The sequence below is a fragment of the Chiroxiphia lanceolata genome, chromosome 2 (genome assembly GCF_009829145.1).
Source record: "Chiroxiphia lanceolata isolate bChiLan1 chromosome 2, bChiLan1.pri, whole genome shotgun sequence".
Lineage (NCBI taxonomy): Eukaryota > Metazoa > Chordata > Aves > Passeriformes > Pipridae > Chiroxiphia > Chiroxiphia lanceolata.
Window position 1 is genome coordinate 69206280 of NC_045638.1, and position 22882 is coordinate 69229161.

Below are 22882 nucleotides of genomic sequence, written 5' to 3' on the forward strand. Positions count from 1 at the left end.
AATGCCACCATGAGGTGCAACCAGACAGTTGAGGCCTTGTGGGCTAAGAACATCAGTAGTTTTATCAAGATGCCCCCAGTTCAATAACATTTCTTTAGTTGGAGAAAAGAATGCAACACTTCCTAAACTGCTGGACCTGCCTGAATCTGCCAATTTTTTCCTTCATAGTTGTTGGTTATATTAAAAAAATACTGATCTACCTCACTCACCAATATCAGATAGCAGGATCATCTATTTAAGAGAAAAAAACCATCAACACTCATAAGAGTTACATTTGAACCCAAATGGATGAGGTCAATTGCACAACTTGTCACAATTTCTATGTTCAGGATAACCGAGAGGGACTGGACATTTAAAGAAAACTACATTCTTTAGAAACCCAGAAGCTATACCCCAAAAAGATAAAGAAAGGACTCTGTGAAAATGTTTAGCAGTTCAGTTTTAAGCACTAACTTCTGAGCATTTTTGTTATTTAAAGACCTAAAAGGAAACTGTTTTCTACCACGACCATGCAAATAACTTGCCATGGTCAAAGCATTTCAGTACCAGAAAACAATGCAATGATGGATCCAATTAAGACTTAAGCCTTTGAAAGAATATTCCACTGAATTTCTGCACAGTCTGTTCTATATCAGCAGATATTACCCCTCCTCCTCCTCACTAAAATGCTGTTTTAAAGAAAAAAAAGATTTTATTGCAAAAATATTTCTTTGCAACAGGCTTGTTTTCTAAGTATTTTGTAGAGTTTTATTCACTGCTAACAGAGAAAAACAAGGTGAATAACTTTTGTCTATACTATATGGTCCATATTCAGAAAAGGAGAAGTAATGCAGCTGTTAATAACATAGTCTAATACAAACCCATAGAAGAACACCCTTTTAAAAAAAATTTAAAAAATCTTCAAATTTCTGAATTACATCAATATAAAATAATTAATCCAACCATATACCTGTCAAACGAGTGAAACTGCATGGGAAGAATAGCCTGAGCTTCTCTCTTCAGTGCAGGATCTGGGTAAGGGATTGGATCCGGGCCACATTCTGCAATTTCAACAGGGGCTGCCACAAGGCTTTTCAGTATTTCTTTGACATTGATGCCTTTACTTTGGCTGATACTGGATATCGAAGATGCAGGTTTCAGAATTTCACTGGGGCTTTCTGTTAAGCTCTCCTGAGATTTTTTCACTTCCGAAGACAAAGTAGATAATAGCTCACTCATAGCATCAGGGCCTGTGCTGGTCTCCAAGTCTGTCCCGTTCAAAATATTGGGCATCTGTTCATCTCCAATTCCAGAATCTGTATGAGGAATAGAGCTTTCCAGCTGAATATCTTCAACTGGTGTCGGTGTTTCTTTGTCTTTAATATTTTCTGGAAATACAGTTGGTGTCTCTGCAGTGAAATAGAGATTATGAAAAATAATTTAGTTTGGGTTTCTTTCCCCCTAAAAATATGATCATAAGGTTTTGAAAGACATAAATGTGTTAGAAAGCCCACAAATCATAGTAGTTTAAACTGTAAAAATTCATTCTACATACAAAACATTTTCAACAGCTGTTTGGCATATATACCGGCTTGGAAGAGGGAGCCCAAAATCACATTATGCAAACTCGGTGACATTCAGAAATTACACCCCACTACTCACACAGTAATCAAATAGCAAAACATTTCCAGCAGAAACAACATTAAAAATTATAACCTATCGACTACATAACTGTATGACCTGTGAGTCTACTAGAAAACTGCAATCACTTATGCTTTCAGATTACTGTAAAATTTAGTCTTTGTATTGCTGTCAGCAAATATGAATCTTGCATTCAAAAGAAAATTGCTAGACATTTTGTTTGCTTCATGTTTTAAAGTGTGTATTATACATATCTTACACACATATCGTTACATTTAATATAGATTAATTTATACATGAATGAAAAAATGTGTTGTTATTCATTTTTTTAGATAACTCCCCTTTTCCCACAAAAGGTAAAATTCTGTAATTCAGGAAGTATTCAAGAATAAAATAGATATAGTTTTTATAGACATAGGCAAGAGAAATCTGTTGAGTTTGGAACATTTCCAGATTGAAACAAACTCTGCAACATCTTGTAGCTGAGAAGAGCATACCTCTATTAATTACTTCAGAGAAACAGACATAACAGCTTCATTAAGTTGTAACTTCCATATTCATCTTTTTGGTTACTTCTTTTAAAGCAAAACAAACTATGGCTATTTTTAATGACAGAAAGCTTGCACTCACTCAAAATGATTTGTTACTTTATTTTCAGACTACATTATTTTCATTGGATTACTTGTCTTGATTATAAAATTTAGCTGGCCTATGTATGAAATAAGAATGCTTCTTTTTTTTATGAATCTGATATAGTGGTGTAGATATTATGGGAAATATTTTACAATATACTTGGATGAAGCTCTGACTAATACAAACAAAATACGCTTCAACAATGTAAATTTAATAACAACTTCATAATTCATTACCAATTGTTCAGTACAGTCAGGTGTAAAATATTTATTTAGCACATGGGCAAAAGTTTGGATATGTGTATGTGCACATAAAAAAAAATCTATATGACATTATTTATGTCTTTGAACTAATGGTTGTGTATTCTGCTTGAGTACAATTATTAAGAAACAGATACAGATAGAACAGAAGTGGCTTTTAAAAAGACAAAGCAGAATCACCCATTATAAGGAGTATTGTTTTCTTCTTTTAAAAGCCATAAACACTGAAGCCACTTCCTCCTCCTTTTTCTCCTAAGTACCTTAAACGTATCTTATCAAATAGATATGAGCTCTTCTTTGTGAAGCAGGAAGTAGAAACTGGATTTATGAGCTGCATCAAATGCATTTAGCATCTGCCAGGTCAGGAAGTAAAAAGATTCGTATCTACTTAGTACTGCCTATATTTGGCACAGAAGGACATCTGATCCACAGAACGATTCTAATGAATTTTCTGCTTGTCTATTTAAACTTCATCCATGCAAAGACAACACTTCTCAACTGAAGGGAAGATCAGGACTGGACTGCCAGTCAAGCAGGTTGTTGCCCATGAAATGTATGGTAAATAAAATGGCATAAGGCTCCATTATTATGTAAATGGAAAGAGGGCACTGAAAAAAGACAATAGTCCACTACATAGTGAAGTTAGGTTACACCTAACCTCAATTTTCATTAAGGTCAACAACATTGAAAAGAAAACTAAAGACAAGAAATATAATAGAAATACAGTTGTGGAAAGTCAAATACCTTATCTAAACCAGAAGAAAGATTTTAATACATTATAATCATAGCAATGAACTGACTCCAAGCCATTTTTGAAAGAAACAGTCCATGATATTGCTGGTCTAGTAGCAGGCACTTTTGCCAAACAGGGAAGTGGAGACAGCGACATATGAATGGAGAAAATCACACATGGTTTCTCTTTTTTTAGAAATAGGAAAAAAATTATCTGGACAACTGCAACATTCAAGAGTAAGCAAGACTTCGGAATTTATTTTGGAGTAAAGAATAGTAATGGAATGGAATGAGACAGACTACAAAATGACTTTGCTAAAAGAGCTTTTTAAATATTTATTGCTCAAAGAAAATAAGGGTCAATATAGTAAATTCAGTAAAGCTGAAATTTGCTGATGACAAAGTTACAAGGCACAATTGATGGTCAAAGAAGGATGACTATAAGCAAGCATTATGGCAGAACTACAGATTACATTTACTGGTGAAAAGCTATGCATCTAGTGAAGAATACAGAGATTGGTGTTATAACTGGAATTCATCTTCTGTAAATGAATGGCATTATTAATGGCATTAGAGAAGGCTTTGGTAGGATTCACTATGGAATACTGTGCACGCTGTTATAATTGAGAAAGAGGGAAGTGCTGCTATGGAGATACATACCAATCTATTACTGCAGAAAAAGAGTTTGACTGACATAGTCTGGCCAAACTAATACTGAAGGGTTTTACGACAGCTATCATATGTATTTTCAGGGTGAAAACTCAAAAAAAAAAGGAATTTAAGCTAAATGGAAGAGTTGGAATGAGAATAATTAAGTGAAAACTTGCCAGGAATAAAAATAAGTTTGGGAAGTGACAGTCATCAATATATAATTAAGGTTATGGAATAGTTTTCCAGTCAGAGTAGCAAGTTCAAAAAATGGAACTAATTTTGAGATACTAGAAATAGGACTATACTTAATTACTCAGCAGGTGCCCTGTAATCCTTTGTTCCCAAATAAGAATAAAATGCCTAGAGGCCTGCATCATTTGAAGTTAAAAATAGAAGTAAAATTAAATTTTTGCATGTAGAATTTAAATAAGACATATATAATACTAATTAAAATTATTTTGGGAAAAAAATTTGAAGGGAATTATTCTAAATTCAGGTAAGTGTATAGATACTTGATTTCCACAGAAATTAGATTTGTATCTTTACTTTTCTTACCATGTCTCCAACACCTAATATGAATATGCTGCACTAAGCCAGTTAAGCTTAGCCTGATTTATCACTATGAATAACAATCTCTGAAAACTACCTAAGTCCAATGCATTAGATCTCATTTTTAAAACATCAAGTAAGCTAAATGAATAAAGGTTTAAAAGGTCCAATTTACTTTTTATGAATCAAAGGATAATAAATTCAGAACAGATAAAATTCTTTATAATTGGCTTTCAAATAAGAATATAGCAAATTAGGATATGTGAAATCCAGAAAAATATGGCTGAAAAGATGTATTATTAGGCCTTCTTGATCAGCATTATTATTAGTACTATTTAGGTAAATGATAAACTTCTTAGCACAGGTCACAAAACCAACCAATTTTGGTTACAACACTGCATATCCATAAGTTCTGTTTTATATTCTTTTATAACATGTCCCAGCACTCCTATTGCCTTCAGATTTCAGGAATGAAGAATACTGCTCCATAAAGTGATTTAGAAAAATCTTAAACCATAAATGTGTATGCTTTTATAAAAATCCGAAATATTTAAAGCAACTTATCAAAATGATAAACATGAACAGAAGCAAAAACACAACTGATTGCATCTGTCTCTGTTATAACATTGTGACAGTAAGCCTCTAAATTTTCAGCAAACCTCATCAGTTTTCTACAGTACAAGGCCATGTCAGTAGACAAAGCAGAAACATTACTGGATCTAGTGATCTTAACCCTGTCAGAAACAGGCAGTTGGAAGCCAGATGCCTCCTTCTTACTGTTTTTCATTGTAACTAATGAGTTCGTCTACATTATGGAAAAAATATGGGCTTAAGTTAACTAAATGACATATTGTATATCTGGTGACCTCATCCGTCACGCTGCTTCCCTAAAATATCTTGTTTGCTTGTGATTTATGAAGTGTATTGTAATTGTTTTAACCTACTGAGTTACCTAAATAGCTCTTGCACTGCTTCCATATGCCTAAAAAATACAACCCACACTGCCCCTATTTATTAACTTAATAATGAGACATTTTATATGTCAGGTAAATATATACAATTTTGCCATTATTAAAAAGGACAATACAAAATATTCTGCTTTTAATATTTATTTACTTTAAAAAATGGAAAAATTGTGTGTAAATTCCTGTAATCCTTTTATCTTTTTCATGTCATTAAACCTCCCAAGTAAAAATGAGCTGAAATTTTTCAAAAGTGAAATGTATGAAAATTATTTTTTTAAGTGCTTACAATATGGCTGAAAATTTATTGGGAAGTCATACTATCTCAAATTATTATCAAATTTCTACTGCAATCAATGTAGAAACATTTGACAATGGAAGGTTTGGGGCAATCTTGATATAGGAGTTGCTGCCACCTTTCAGTCTGCATGTGGACTGGAAAATTTATGAGTTGTTTTCTGTATAACTATCCTAAGGCATGGGTGATAACCTTAATAGCTGCCTTTTATACACCCCTTTGCAGTTTTCTACAAATTTTCAGAAGAAGTACACTATAAGCTGAAAATGCTTTCATTCCAACTAGGCAGTGATATTACAGCTTCCTTCATAGGTGGAAGAGTCAACTAATCAATTCCTAAACTCTAGGCTATAAAATAGAGTGGAAAAATTCTTCCTAGCAACATCAATCTAATAATTTTCATGTATATGAAGCAGCACAATTAAACTGACATGAGAAACTAAATATGGGGACAGAATCAAAGAGTAATAAGGATCTGATTTAAAAATACATTGAGAGGAGTAAGCAAGAATGAAGGTGCAACAGAAATGTCCTCAGAGGATGAGGCACAACAGTAAGAAAAATTGCCCTAAGACTCCAAGCTGCTTTTGTATCTCCCCAGGACCTTCTCTTCTGTTGGCGTTTCTATTTCTGTGTGATAGTTATAAAGGGTCAAGAGAAAAAATTCCTTTTCTAGTGATCCTAGTCATGGCCCAGCCTCGTAACATCTACTCATTTTGGTAACCTGGCTGATATTTGTCTTCACATAACTATGCATTAATAGGCAAATTTGGTCATGTCCCTCTAACCGACTTCATGGGGTTCTGTTATTTCTGAGGCAAGGCTACCTGAACAACACTGACTTTTATTTCGCAGAATTCATTTGCTTTTCTAAAACATTTTAAACAAGTTTCTTCATTTATTAAAATATTTAAAAGTGAGAAAAATAGCCTGGCGTAGGGTTACAATTTGTCCTTCTTGCACTATCAGGCTTTTATCTACGAAAATATTTGATAAATGCAGTGTGCATTTAGCCTCCATCTGTTATTCATCTAGAGTATTTATCCAGGTTTCTGAAATTCCTGCCAGATCAAACACTGGTCCTTTCCTTCCACAAGGACAGCAATGCAACAGCGCAGAATCAGATTTCTAACAGCATGCCAGCAATCGTGCACATGAAGAGGTGGAAGTAGAGCACATGCCATGACAGCCTCTGGCTGGGAAGAGGAACCACAAGCAGGGATACCCGAGGGCTCTGACACGCATGTCTGAGTGCAGAAGCAACACAGCTGAAGGGGGCTGGAGAAGGTCAGATATGAAAGACTCTGGGGTGGGTTGGCAATTGGAAGGGCACAGATCTTGAGATAGGTGATTTAATGCAGCAGGTTCGGAATTTCTTTTTAACCAGAGTTGATTTGTGAGGAGAAAGGATGTAGCTCTCAGTTAGGAAAAATATCACAGGTGAACACACATAAGTACATGTCTTCTCTTTTTGCTCACTGCAAATTGCTTCTATGTGCTCAAATTCCTCAAAAGTCTTATCATTTGTTTCTTTCCCTGCAGTCGCTCAGGCAAACACACAGGGCAGTTCTTTCTACTTTGACCATAGAAAGGATATTGAAAGAGCTACTTATGACAGACATAACTCTTGATCTGTTTAAGCAATGTCTTTAATCAATGTCTTAATTTTTCTTTACTAATCAAAACTCTTTCACTCAGCGTTAGATGAATAAGACATCAGTCTGATTGATTACCTGGTTGCCAAACAAAATTCCAGCAATCTTAAAGCAAAGTATTAACAAGGTATTAACCAAAAAGACTGAAGACAAAATAAAAATAAGAAAATGAGAAGGTCTATTAAAGAAATGTCAACCTCAGAGTATAAAGCCAGGTGTTTACATTTTTGAAACAAAACCCAAATAGAAATTAGGAACGATATAGTAATATTATTTTTTTTTGTAGGTGAATTTCTCTGCTATTTTTCAGTTTCTATTTTTTTCATTTATTTATTTTTGCATTGTGTAAGCTCAAAATCACACAATTAAAAAGTAGATTACAGGTATCTATGATAATATCTGCATTTCTGACACATGTTAAGAAAGATGATGTTTTCGTAATTGGACATTTCTTGCAAAAGAAATAAAAAAAATAAAATCAATCACCTAGGTTGCAGCACCCAGCAGCAAAAGTCAACAGCAAAGCAGAGAGTACGTTCCATAATACAATAAAACTTACACTAAAAACATTTTGTTTTAAGCACTACTTTGACAACTCAAAAACTTTTAAAACATCTGTTATTTGTACAAGTGAAAATAAATATTGATGTTATTTACAAAAAATCCCTATTACAACCGCTTCATGCGTATATAATGACTGATCAATTAATAATAAAATGTATGTGCAAATGTCTCCTATGATGCCTTAAGTAGCTGGTGAAGGACAATAAACAATAGATTAAGATGTATTCATTACCCTCTCATGATCTTCAAATGCACGTCTTCTCAGATGTTGTTGGAATAAGCAGCATATATTTCATCAGAAGACCAGTGTGATTATTTTGAGCAGCAGTCAGAAATTCAGTAGAATTGGAATTTTATGATTCTCATGATTATCACTCATGTTCCTTATAACATTCCCCTTTCTTGAAAATATATGTACAAGTAGATTTTGCAGAAGATGGAGCCATGAATTTTGTCAGGACCTTCTGGAGGCAAAGCATGTTTTGACAGATAATGGAAATTGGTCCTCTAGTCCACTTTGCATAGTTAGACTGCTACTGCTATGCAAAATAGTTTAAAAATAGTCTGTAAATCTCTACACTACTACATTAGGAATACAAACAGCGTAGTAATGTAATTCCCAGAGTACTGTATACCTAGAAGATCTAAAAAACTTGATGCTTTACTTGTCCTCAAAGAAAAAGCTGTTTCTGCAACCTTTTAATATAGTTTGTTCTGTCAAGGAAAAAAAATCAATAGCTTCCAGTCCATCTGTAGCACATACCTTTAAGAAATCTATTCATTTACAGTGCTTTGGGAAAAATACAGACAGTGATAGCAAGGGAGTGGAAAAGTCAATCCATTTTTTATGAAAATTTGTGAGAACCTACATAATAATTTTCTTCACACAATATATTATAAAGTGAATTGCACTGTTGCAATGCTTTTGTTTCTGAAACATTCCTGATTAATGCTAAATGGAAATATCAATTTTCAACAGAAAATATGTATCCATTTTTTGGTTAACATTAATTGTGCTGTCCATAATTAACAGGCTGCCAGCTGAAGTGTAATAAAATATATATATACATATATATATTTTTACACTTTTCCACTGCTGTAGATGTGGAAGCACTGTTGAAAGAAACAGTCCAATAAACCATCAAGGTAAGCAAGGATATCTTCAATAACAACCAGAACTGAGAAAGCTCATCTTAAGTGATCCTGAGCACCATAGCTAAATCTACTTCAGATTTGCACCTGTAATTTGAAGAGGTTACTTGGTTTTACATGATAAGGCTGATTAGCTGTTATTAACAGAAGATGCCACGTTCCCCTATTTCTCTTATTCCGAGGAAAAGAAATTTCTGTCTCAAAATATGTAATGATTACCCTCTGCTGGTAAGAGAAAGGTCTACTCTGTTTTTCAGTCTCTACTTCCACATCTTCCAGACATAACAGATATTTTCATACCAATTTGGGGAAAACATCCCTATCTAACTAGAGAAAACAACAGAGAGCAAAACTGTATTTTCTAAGCTATTCCAGTTGCTCCCATTTCAGAAATAAAAATTTCAGCATTTTATGCTCAATTTACAAGTGTAATTCTTGCTGACCACTAAATGGCCACTAATTCTGCCTTAACTAACATACTTTTAAGAAGGCTGTGGGAACTGGCAAGTTCTACTGCTCAGGTGCATTTTCAGAACATGCCATTAAGTCATAAGCCTTATGAGTCTTGATAACCATCCTACAAAGACCTGAACCTCCTCTGATGTTAAGATTAATTTCATGTAATTGCTTGTAAAATAAAACAGAAGAAGCTTGTTTGCCTTTTACAGGCAGTAGCTTTGCTTACTGGGACTATCTTCACCCTTCTGAATTTGAAAGGAAAATTTTCAAAGGACTTGAAATCATTCCCCATCACTGGGAGTTGAGATTAAGCTTTATTACATCTTCCCTACTAAATACAACACAACTAGGATTTTTCACACGTGAACATTGCGGAAGATGCTGCTAAAGATGAAAGCTAAAAATTTTAAAGAGGTTTGCTATTATATCAGACTGCAAGGAATAGTCTTCCTTCAAGGATCTCAAGTACTCAGCAGGCAAAAAAGGAGACTGGAATACTCATAAGACAAAAAAAAAGAAAACTGAGAATCCTCTCAATACAATACAAATCAGTATTTAAAAATACTTTACAATGGAGAAAGGTTAATAGGTAGAGAAGATATAAGGGGCTTTTGGAGGGGCAATGATATGCATTGCTCAGATTTATCAGATGTCATGTACAAAGAGAACGTGTCTGCCAATCATTAGGTTGAAGACATTATGTAATTGTTTAGATGGATATATAGTTCCAACTTTTAAACCATATACATGTAGTAGTCTTAAAGAAGAATATATATATATATATGAGAACATATATGTAACCAACTATAGCTATGGAGGAGGATATTACTAAGGCACATAACGTCATTAGATTGGATTAAGAGCCTGACATCAAAAAATTTCATTCCAGCTTTTGTCATAAAGCAAGTTTTGTGTCTGGAGTTCAGTTAAGCCTAGTCTCAGAGTCAGGATAAATCTGACCAAGGCAGAGGTCTACAGTGACATCTACAGCGAATGGAAAAAGACAGGCATTTCCAGAGGCCAGCTTACCTCTCTTTTAAGTAGATATTTAAGCAAGTCAGATGAATTGCACCCTAAACATGCTCTGACTTCTCTACACCTATTACTAAGGGAGGTTAGGATGACTAGCTCAGATCTTGATTCACTACTAATATTTTCAGAAAGTACAACATACATATGACTGATGATTTTGAGATGAAAAACTGAAAATCCAATACAGAGCTTTTGGTTAATCATTTTTAATGCTATTCCCATCTTTACTACACCTCCATATTTTATTAATAATTAATTCTTAATTTAATTAATTCTTTGGTATTATGAACAGAAAAAGCAAGTCTGGCAACATTACTTTTGTAGGACTGTGTTTCACAGACAACCTTCAGATGCAAGAGAATAGTTCTGATCTGCTATTTTCCTTGAGATGGTGATAATGAATTATTTCAAGGAGTAATACTAAATATGAGCTAAATTGAAGAGAGGGAGTTTTCTTTTCATTTGGCAAGTTCTGCTTTGTCCAACTAAGCACTGATTATTTTAGAAATACTGCAGACCCTTTAAAGTTATCAGAAAGAAGGAGGAGAAACCCAAGCACTTTCAACAAACATGACATGGAGTAAATCTACAGATAGAGATACATTTTTCTCCTCCCCATGAATCATCTTAGAAAGAAACATAAATACAGAAGTATAGAACATTATAAAGAAATATTTTTATTGTTAAATGGTAGTCATGGCACTACTACAATAGTCTTTCCTTCCTGGGAAGCATCTTCAAGCACCATAACATCTAGCTTATGAACAATATTTGAATATCAGTAAAAAAAGTATTATTTTACCACCTAGAAACATTTGTAAGTAAAGCTAGAATATATTTCCCCACAAAACATGTTTACAGTCTTTTGATTCAATACTATGTTTTATCCATATATAACAACATTAATAAACTAGGCAAAGTTTCTATCAAGTATAATGATGTTAAAATTCTTGTAACCTGCACTTGGCACCAGCTGCAGCTACTCATAAGAAAGATACACTAATCACATACTTGTGCTTGAGATAAGTAGGGTCTAAAACAATCTTAAACAGATTTTAACTAAAGATATCACCCTATGTAAAGAAAAAACCCACAAACAATCACAAAGAACAAAATGGGTATCTTATTTAAATACTGTTAATATACCTACTTCTATCTTATCCTTCCCCTGACAAGTTTCTAATTAGATTCCATCTACTAGCAATAGATATATTAATTTCTTTTAATGAACCAATCCTTCTTCTTTAATTTATAGAGATCTTTTCCTGTACAGTTCTAAAAATTATGACACAATTTGCTGTATTGACAAATAACAAATTCTTTATATCCCTTTAGTGTCATGTCAATTAATAAAAGACTTCACTTCCACGTAACAACTCAATTTCTATAAATTTTTTAATGAATAGGACATTACTTTAAAGTTGTGTATTTAATTTTCAATGCTACATTAAACCACTCTGTATTAAGTTAAACTGCCTTAGAGTTTAAAGTAATATTCAAATATTACATGCTAGCTGCCAGCATCTGAAAGCAAGTCAGATTCTAAAAAGAAAACAATTGGCTTAGCCACTGGAATTCAAGATTCTCAAAACGAAAAAATGTTTTGACTTTTAGCCTTTTCTAACAGTGTTGGCAATTTTTTTTTTTTAACTTCTTGCTAATGTTCAAAACTGAGGAACTGGGTTCAGAATATAAAAAGCAGAAATATTTTTCCTCTCTAATAGGTGAAGCAGTTAAGCGTAAGAGTTTAAGACCTCAGAAAGTTAAAACCCTGAAGGATGTGATGATATCAACAAATAAAATAACTAACTACAGATAACATTACCTTTATTGAATAATTTATTTCTAAAACTAAAACAGTTTTCTTTTGTATCCTGTTCACAGTTTTACTACAGCTCTATTGAACTATTTTAAAAACAAAACTATTTTACTTTGACTCAAGGTAAAACAAGTACTACAGACAATATTATAGAAGACCCAATTCTTAAAAAATGCTTTATGTTAAATATTTTGATGATTTCGTGTGACTGCTTCCATTTCTTCTTAACCTTTTTTTCTGCTTTTGATACATATATTTTATCCAGGTACTACATGTGGATAAGAAGAAAAACTATTTGTTTTTCCCCTGCCTTTGCCATCCATTAAATCAAATGTTGAGCTTTGTACAAATAGAAATATAATGCCATTTATGTTGCATAATGTATTTTACTGTATTAAATTTAATAAAAATTAAAATGTCATTAAATAAGTGTGTTTTGAGGCAGTTCTAGCCAATCCTAATTTTCAAGCAAAAGTGGTTAAAAATAAAATACCCTATGTCTGATACACAGAAACTTGCTCTAAATGCAAAAAAAACCCAACAAACAAAACAAAACAAAAAAACCAACCCAGAAAATGCACAAAGAAAAAAAAAGGAGAAAAATCAATATTTAATGAAATTTTAGGGATTTATTGTGTAGTACCACATAGTACTGTAGTACTCTTCTGCACTAAGATCAAATTATTCCTTTTTCTATCAATGATGGATCAATCATACAAATGCAACAATGTCAGAACAACAAATCAGGAAACTGAGTAATATAAAATATTTTTTCTTTGTATGGCAGACAATAATCTTACGAATCAAAATCATAAACCCTGGCTTACTCACTGTTATAAATTAAAACAACTTATAATATACATACATGCACACACTAAAGTTTAAGAAATGACAGATTAACATAGTGATAGTTTAAGTTTATGTAATAAATATTTTAACATAATGCTCCCAGAACAGCATATGATGAACATAAGTCACTTTATTACTGAAGTAGAAAGTTAACTATTCTTTATAAACTGGATGCATTCTAAATCGCTTAGGCATTTTATAAATCAGCCTTTTTACCCACAAAAATTTTTTACAAAGTTATACTAAGAACATTTTCATCACATTAAATTTTTTGACCAGTGTTCACAGCACAGTGCAGGCAAATAAACGTGGAAATGCAACATTTTGTACATGCAAACTTGACATGTTACATTCAGGTAACCCCCTCTTTTTCAAGTAATGAAAGAAAAAGCCCATACTGCTACCTTATATAGTATCTATTAAAACAAACAAACAAACAAAACAAAAAGCAGCCCCAAGACACATAATAGTTGCTCTGGTAACAAAATTGGTTTCCTTCGAGAAAAACACAGCACAGCACATTAACTAACAGGCATAAAATAATTCACATACAATATCAGAGGTTTACATACCATCAAGAAGGCAAGGAAAAAAGCGAGAAAGGAAGGCAAAAGAACAACAAAAGATACAGGGAAAGGGAATACTACAAAAGTACTACATACTTCATGCAGTATGCAATATTTTTAAAGTAGGCCTGATTTGATTTTTATGGACCTAATATTGTAGCAGAATAACCACAAACCAAAAGCATTTAAATTTTCCTGTATCCATTCCCTCCTCCTGAGTGCTTTTTAAAAATTATTTAATTTCATAATAAATAAAGATAATAAATGGCAGTAAAAGTGGGAGAGAAATTTTCTAAAGAAATGTAGGCAGGAAGTTAAAGTTTTAAAGGTATCATCAGGTCTGATCTCCATGTAACCTGAGGCGTATACTTATTTATCAACAATAACATCACAGTTAGTTCTTGAATTGCATTACATTAAATAAGAACACCCAAACAGGTTAGGAGATGATGTTAATATTACCTTTGTAAAATGAGTGGGCAAAGCTCTGCTCAGGAATTAACTTGGCAAGGAATCCATGGTTCAAACTTGGGTGAGGGATAGATGGTATGACCACAACTGTGGAGAAAATCATGGAATCAAATGTGAGCCAGCTAGTATTCATGTGTGGCCTGGTCCACTGTGGATCCATGACAGAAATCCTATCTCATTGAAACATGCAAATATGGTATTATCAACAAAAAAAAAAGGCATTTCTAAAGGGAAAAAACAAGTTCTGTATCAAGAGATAGGAAAGAGCATACCTATCATTTGGGCACTTCAAGAGCAACATTTATGGGGAAAAAGAGACACGGATATAGATATATATATGCAAATAGGCAAGACAAGAATGGATGAAATAGTTCACTGAAACTAGCAGTTTCTTAGTGCAGGACCATAACATATAATCAAGAAGGCACAAAAATTATGATTTCTCAAAACTGACAACATTCTTTTAGTATATTTAAAACAGAAAGCCTACAAGCACATTGACTTTAACTGTTAGGTAAAAGTAGTAAATTAAAACATCATGATAAGTCAAAATAATGACTTAATGTAAATAGGACGTAAATTGGAAGAAAAATTCTATGACGAATGAAAATTAGCAATTCCATAAATGAAGAAAACAATTAAAGATCAATACAAGAACAAAAGCATACATTAAAAGTTTCATGGACAAATTCAGCTACTGTTTTCAGCTCTTTTAACACAGGAGTGTTAAAACCGAGTTATAATCAATCCAATCAGACTTGAAGAAAACCCACCGGACTGACAGTGCAAAATATTTGAAAAAAAGCAGGGTAAAGTTTGCATTCCTAATTTCTGACAGCTTCTGACAGCTAACAGACTCCCTCCCTTTCAGGCTGAAGAACATATGTCAGTAAAAACACTACTACTGCTAGTAAAAATCACTAACAGTTCAGTAAAAGAAGGCAAAGCAATGTTTCCTTTTTATTACATTGTTACCATAGGCTTTTAAATGCAGGCACCAACACAGCAGGACTCCAAGAAAGTACTCAGTACTCCACTACTACCCTTTCACAAACCTCCTCACTCAAACAAAAGGAGTTCATGTGGGCAAGCAGCTGTGTTTGCTGTTCCTTCCTTTCATGGTATAGAGTTAAAGATATCTGTTCTTCCTAACACAAAACAGATTCAGGAAGTTGTGTTGGTCAACTATCTTCTACTTTACAACTTAAAACTCTATCAGGAACCCTGTTTCCTTCTAATTATTTTCAAGTTAAAGAAAAATAAAGACACAAAAAAGCAATATAGAAATGAAAATTAGTAATACCGTATAAGTAAATACACAGAATACTTGAAATCTGCCAATGTATTTTATAAAACAAAATCATTATATAGGAAAACGTAGTATGCAATTTCCTATGAGGATCTTACACTACTCACTAAAAACACTTTGTAAAATAATTACAGTATTAAAAAAAAATTCAAGCAACATTTAAAGAAAACAAATTTACCTGTACTTGTCGGTGAATTTATTTCTTGTCTGATATTTCTACCTGCCTGGCTCCCAGACCTCGCAGTTTCTCGTTGGGGTTCCAGTATATCACGGTATTTGGAGACCATAAGAACAGAAATAAAGTAGACTACTGCCAAAGCTAAGAACTGAGCCTGTTTGCTGTCGTCCTGTGTTTGAGAAAAAGAAACACATCTGTAATATTGGATATTTCCAAAGAATTTTCATACAAGATCACTACAAAGCTTAATAAATAATACCTTTCTGAAATGTTGTTTCTGTTAGCATAGAAGCAAATAGATTACTTAGAAGATTTCATGGATTTTCAGAGGAGTACTATGCACACAGTACGTATTAAGTATTGAATTTTGGAGGTTATTTGGCAACTCCACAAATCTCTGGATCTGTGGAGTTTTTCAAAACAGAGGCCTGACTGTACTCTGAGTGCTTTCAAGGCATCCCAGCAGCAAGGGCAACTGTCTTTTGCTGCCCCAAGGATGAGACTCTGAAGGTCCCTGCCAAAAGAATGTGAAGAGTACTACTACTAAGAGGGAAAACTAAGCTCACTGATGCTTCTCTGGCTGACACTGGATGCATAAGTAGGCATAACAGCTTCTGGTAACTTGTAAAAGCAGGGGGAATATACCACTGCTTTTCTTCCAGCAATAAATCCCAGCTTGTACATTCAGATTTCCCCTTCAAAAGGATTGTCAGCAGCAATTCTAGTTTTCTGGGACTCTGATTTAAGTAAATGCCAGGATCACAACAACTTAGCTGTCTTCTTTTCCTCCCACACAGTGGGTTGTTCAATGGTAATTGTCATCTATGGCTTAGATATCATCCTGATTGGATTTAAGTTGCTGTAGTTACACTGAAATGTCTTTTATTATTATTATGGTGTAAAATTCAACCTGACAGAATTAAGACCTCAGCTTCTATCTACTCCTACAGTGGTTTCACCTTGTAGTGAAACCTTTCACCTAAAATGACTAGAAATTCTCTTACTAAGTTATTTCACAGAAATGCCAGAGACATATTTTCTGGTATTCCATTCTCCACAAAAGAAGAGAATAGGTGACAGAAGATTGCCACTCAAATTCAAGATGATCAGGTCATCCCAGCAGATAATTTTTTGTGTGTCAACTTCTACTTTCTTCTTTTTAAAGCTATTTCTAACTTTGGTCCTCACTTCCAACCACTTGGACTCAGGTTGCAGAAGTTTAAACATAACATATATATTTGCATATATAAAATAATAATTCCTATTCTACTACATTCAAAACCAAACATATTGTGGTGAATTTTTGAGCTAAAACACAAAAACAGTTGCCAAAAAATCTGAAAACCAGTTTTATATATATTTATATATAGTATATGCATATGTTTAGCAGAAATAAAAATTGTCTATAAATCAACTTGCTGCAGTTCTGTAATAGATATAATAAATCTTCCTCCTACTCTGGTTGGACAAGCAGTTGACACTTTTAGTAATACAATTTTAACCAATATAGGTCATAACTGAACTATTCTGGTTGTTGGTTAATATGAGATCAAGGTTGAGTGTTAAACACAGTTAACTACTAATCTCAAATAGGTTAACCAATATGATTTGAAAGTGCAAAACGTGGCTGGTGGTTACAAAGCCACGAGCAGATGGTTTGCAGAAAATATATGAAGTGCAACACATCAAGGATATTTTTAATTCTGGTACAATCAAAATATAAGTGATGATTTTGCAGAAGAAAGAAATAAAACACATATTACTCACCACATCACGAAAAACAACTGCTCGTAGACGATTAATATCAACATCCTGAAGAAGCCTATCAGGGTCTTTTATGGGAGAAAGGTTGCCAGGGACATTTTCAAGGGGAGTCTAAAAACAAAAAGTAGTGAGATTTTTGTCCTCCCAAGTATCAAAGTATTTCTGTTAAAACCTTAATTTGACATTTTTTTAGACATTACATCAATCTTAGATGATATATTAGTATCAATATACTTCCAACATAATACTCAGACAAGGGTTCTAGAAATAATGCAATGTTTTGAATTATTTTCTTAATACTACTTATTTAGATATAAACTGTTGCATCTTTCCAGTAGAATAACTGTATCTCTACCCACAGTTAAGATAATAATTTGCACACAAAAGTTCATTTCAGACTACAGCTGTTTCATAGCAGAACAATAAAATATTTCGAATATGTGTGTTATGCTTGAAAATGCTGAACAGAAATATTGAAAAAAAAATTATGTTAATTTTACTAAGACTTATTACAGACTACTTACAGAATAACTGCTATTAAAAAATATAGAGTAGTATGCTTTCTTTAAAAAATAATAATGTATTACAAATGATGCTGGAACACCTAGAAGTCTCTTTATACTGAATGTGACAGTGTGGAAAAATGTAATGTTTTTGTGAGATTTAATGAAATAATATTGTGAAGGGAGCTGAGTTTGTAAAGGTTATCTGAGAAAATCTTTAGAGAAGAAAAACTACTGAATGTAGTAATGAAAATATAGCAGCAAAAAAAAAAAAAAGAATCCTTTACATCATTCAATGTGTTGTATTTTAGCCATGGGCTGTGCTAAATTTTTTCAGATTTTAGTCTCAGAATTCACAAAGTCTTAAAGTTAAAAAAATAAAAAAGAAAGAAAGAAAAGAAAAAAGATGAACAATGGATTAACAAAACTGGAAAAACTAAGCTGTAATTGAATATTCAGTAAGTTTTGTTCCTCAAATCAGATAGTAAGCATTGATGTCTAATATGAATGCAAAGATGTGTTGAAGTTACCGGGACTCAGATGTTCCACCAACAAAGATGTGACTGGAGGATTTCATCAAAACTGCATCAATAGCTATGCAGTCATAAATGATCAGTGTGAATAAGGGGACTTCTTCTCAAAATAGAATAAGAGTGAAAAAGCCGTTTAGAATTTCTCCCCCCATGCATTAAAATTTTCTTGTTTTGAACTACCCCCCTCACATACTTTTACCCTAAATCAGTTAATAGCAAAAACCTAAGCTTTTGCCAGATATTTGAGAAGGCAGTTACAATTATTTTCTGATCCTAAAAGCAGTGATTCAGACTTGTAATTGCTGTTGGTTACTGAAGACTGGGTTACCTTGGCTGCTGCTGCTGAAGTTACACCCTGAAGAGCATCTTGAGTTTTACTGCCAATTAATGACGTCTTGTTCACTCTCTCTCTTTGCCTTTGCCGACATTCTAAGCAGTTTCTCACAGCCACACAACAAACTAAAAAGAAGAAATGAAAAAGCCATAAATTAGAATATTTTCTCATTATTATATCCAGAACACCAATTACCAGTCTCTACAACTAGTTTGATCTGTCCAAATAGTAAATGAAATATAGTTCTCACACTAGAGACTCTGTCAGTACTAAGAAAGTATTATGGTGACTTATTAGTTTCATTCTTTAGTTGAACAACTAAATATTTTATGTAACTGCTGTATCACTATATTGAAATGTAAAAATTATTAGTCCTTGAATTGGAGCTCTCATATGTTATTGATCAGCTACCAACACTTAAAATCTGAAAGTACTTATGTACAGATAGAATAGAAACAAATAGAAGGTGGTTATTGGGAATTTGACAAAAAGACTGATAATTGAGAATACACTATAAGTTTTATAACAGGACAGTAAAATTATCAATGACATAATAAATGGTATGAATAATAATAAGACATAATTGGCTTACAAAAAAAATTCATCATTTGAGAGATGAAAAAGTATGCAGAACATAACCTTAGCAAAATCAGCATCATGCTAGATGATAGTCAAAATTTAATGTTTACAAAGATAAAGTGATATAGCTTGCATAGAATAGTTTGTCTTATTAATAATTTTTAAATTTCCTACATTAATTGTAACATTATAAAGCAAATAGCAAATAGTGAAGAGAGGTGCCATACACCGCATATATTTAGGTCTACAGTGCCTGCACAAGCGTCCCATGCTTCTTATCTTACAGAGCCTACAAACAGTCTTAAAAATTCATGGAGACTTGGATAAGAACACCTGCAACATGCTGCTTTAAGATAAAAAACATTTATCCAATTACTTACTTATATTTAACATTTTTACTCCCCCCAAATATATACAGCTTGAAACACATAAGAAAGAACTATTTCAGACATCATTTTTGTGGTTTAATTGAATCAACCTTAAAAATGTATCAAATCAATAACAAATGGGATTTTTATTTTATCACATCATACTCTACGAGCCCTTTCCTACATGTCACTATTCAATCCATCCATACCTCATTGATCTGTAAGTAATTATTTAAAATGTACTGTCTGCCAACTTACCAAGCCTTAGGCATTGTCGCATTAGACCTCCAGAAGACATGTTTTTTTCAGCTTCAATCTCACTAAAATTTAGAGAACTGGCAAATACTAGTACATCAACCATTGCCATCAGACGGCTGAGAAACGTTACTGCTGTCTCTGCTGACATTCCTTGTGTCACTTCAATATTTTCCAATTCAGTCTTTAAAAGGAGATAATCGAATTAAACAGTTTGAACACAACTGAAATATAAAGATGGCACGTACACATAGAAATCTAAATTGTTACATTTAATGACAGATACGTTGAAAAGTTATTTAAAAATCTCCTACTGACACCATTAGCATAAGTTGTGAAATTCAAAGACAGCATGAGGAGTGAGAAAATTATTTACATTTACATGCTGTAATAGATGAGAAAAAGTCTAATATAAATGAGAAAGTTATTAGCAATTAGATAAAGACAATGTATGGGCAGATAGTAAAACAATGCATGGTGTATCACGGTGCAATATACTCTTACATTCTTCCATAGGTTATGCAAACAGACAGGTAATGGATGAAAGGTATTACTCTCTGTATCTCTTTTACGTTTCTTATATATAAACAAGCAAATGTGAGGAGTGGAGTGGGAAAAACCAGACAGTTTTGCTCTGTTTCCATGAATCAATTCTCCCTGAGAATGCTTACAGCATTCAGAAACCTGACAGAGTTCAATTCTCCTGTAGCTCAGAAGCGAGTATGTTTGCTCCCTGAAGAAAACAAGGGGGGAAGTAAAAATGTGATAAGTGATATTAGGGTCAGCTCACTCCCAGAGAGTGGCCATTTCTTTTCTGATGTACTGTTGGACTCTCTTTAGCAGGAAACCCCAGAAGAAGGCTGACTGAGCTTAATATTTCTGAAAGCTAAAAGGGGATCATGTTTTTCTCCAAAAAGATGCTTAGATGCACAGAGTCATGTTTTCAAATACATTCATGTGTCTAACAGTGCAGATAAATGAGGAAACAGTCAGCCCAAATAAAAACATACATATCTGTTTAAACACTTTTACCTCTGGATTTAGGCAAAAGTTAAAAAGGCATTTCGTACTTGTCTGTGTCCGGAACTATATGCCTAAATACTATTTTAAAAATTGTCTACAGGTGGCTGATTCTTATTGATTGTCAACAAGATTTCCAATTGCAAGGTTTTCTGAACACAAAATTTAGTCCCTTTGAGAAGTACTGCTTTCAGTGTGCTTGTTTATTTTTATTTATTTGCTTAAAAGTATTTATAAAAAAATAATTTTATGCTCTTACGGCCATTTCCTTTCAAAGGAAAAACAATACAGAAAACCAAAAATTCCTTAATTTCCATACTCCTAAAAAATTACTAGCCTCACTCATGACTTACTTTTTAGAATATTTTTACATCCAAAATTGTAAAAGTGCAAACTCTGCCAATCAGTATTAAGGAAACAACTGTTCTGAAAGACGAAAGATATAAAGTGGCATGTGTCACCACAATGATAGATACCCCTTCATTTAATTTCTCTTAAGGATGTAACATGTCGGTTGCATGAGTGATTTGGGAAGGGCTGTCATCTGTCTGAACTGCCCAACAGGATCAGAAAAACAGTAAAATGACAACTCTCAGAAGAAAGATTTTTTGGCCTATCTTCTTTAGCCAGGGCTCCCCTGTTTAGTTTGTGCTGTGTTCCTACATTTTGGAAAAATAACTTGCTGGTTTTTTATAACAGACTAGAACATGATTTTTTGAAAGTACTCACCCAAAGAAAACACATTTGCATAACAGTCTGCTAGAAAAACTCATAGGTGGTTATAGAAACTTGAACTTCAAACTCATGCTTGAAACAACATCAGGCTTGCTTGCAGCCTACTGACTGCCTGCTGTTGATTTTTCAACTTTATTGTGTCAAACGTAGTCTTAAATCTCTCAGGATACCTACTGCCTTTTTATTTTTATTTCTGTAAGTTATGTAATAAATTCATTTAATATAACTCTTTAGTGTATTTGTACCAAGATTTTTGCAAACTTTGAATTTAAAAAAAAGATCTCATTTGTTTTACAAATCTCCCTAAAATTCTGCTAGACGGAAGAAAAAAACCAACTAACACGTTTTTTTACACGAAACTTACCATCAGTTCAACCTGTTAAATACAGCACATTGATATTCTAATAGCATTTAAAATAAGCTCCAGTATTGATCAAGCTGCCTTCAGGTATTAGCAATATTTTAGATAGGGGTAGCTCCAAAACTCTTTGAAAAGTGAACTGATCACCATTTCATGACTACTCAGTGTACTTTTAAGTAACAAGTCTCCCATATAATTGACATGTTCAGGACATAAAGAGTTTTTCTATTGACAACTGCATTTATAACTTAAATTAGCTCACAGACTGGACTACATTCAGTCCAGTAGTAACAGTAAGCATCAGACTTGACAATGCATTAAGTTACTCAAGGGAAATATGGTAGGAAAAGTTATATGACACCAAACATATTCCTATTCACATCCTACTACATGATATAGAAAAATAATAGTAATCATAACAACAAAAAAAGCGCCAAAACATTAAATGATCAAAAATAAGGTATTTTTGAAAATGAAAAAAACTGAAACTTACAGCCGCAATACTAACCTTAGAACCCTGGACATGCAACAGACAAAACAGACAACAGATCACAACAATAAAAGAAAAAAGAAAATTATTTAAGTTAACTAAAAATACAAGGTAAATTGAAACAAATTAGTATCTTGGAGTTATACATTTGTTTAATTTTTAATTAGAACAGCAAACCATT

The 22882-nt window shown here is 33.1% G+C and overlaps 1 protein-coding gene across 4 annotated transcripts in view; it reads right to left on the minus strand.

Moving 5' to 3' along the window:
* NBEA (neurobeachin) overlaps window positions 1-22882 on the minus strand; it is a 477681-nt gene that overhangs the window by 286803 nt on the left and 167996 nt on the right. For 3 of the 4 annotated variants that reach the window (XM_032678782.1, XM_032678781.1, XM_032678780.1), the window contains exons 25-31: window positions 22720-22728; window positions 20099-20279; window positions 18888-19018; window positions 17527-17634; window positions 15760-15928; window positions 14264-14359; window positions 950-1388 (exon numbers count right to left, since the gene is read on the minus strand). In XM_032678782.1, coding sequence (XP_032534673.1) covers window positions 950-1388; window positions 14264-14359; window positions 15760-15928; window positions 17527-17634; window positions 18888-19018; window positions 20099-20279; window positions 22720-22728 — 1133 coding nt within the window. The remainder of the gene's footprint in view (window positions 1-949; window positions 1389-14263; window positions 14360-15759; window positions 15929-17526; window positions 17635-18887; window positions 19019-20098; window positions 20280-22719; window positions 22729-22882) is intronic. The other variant, XM_032678783.1, reaches the window with a different exon arrangement.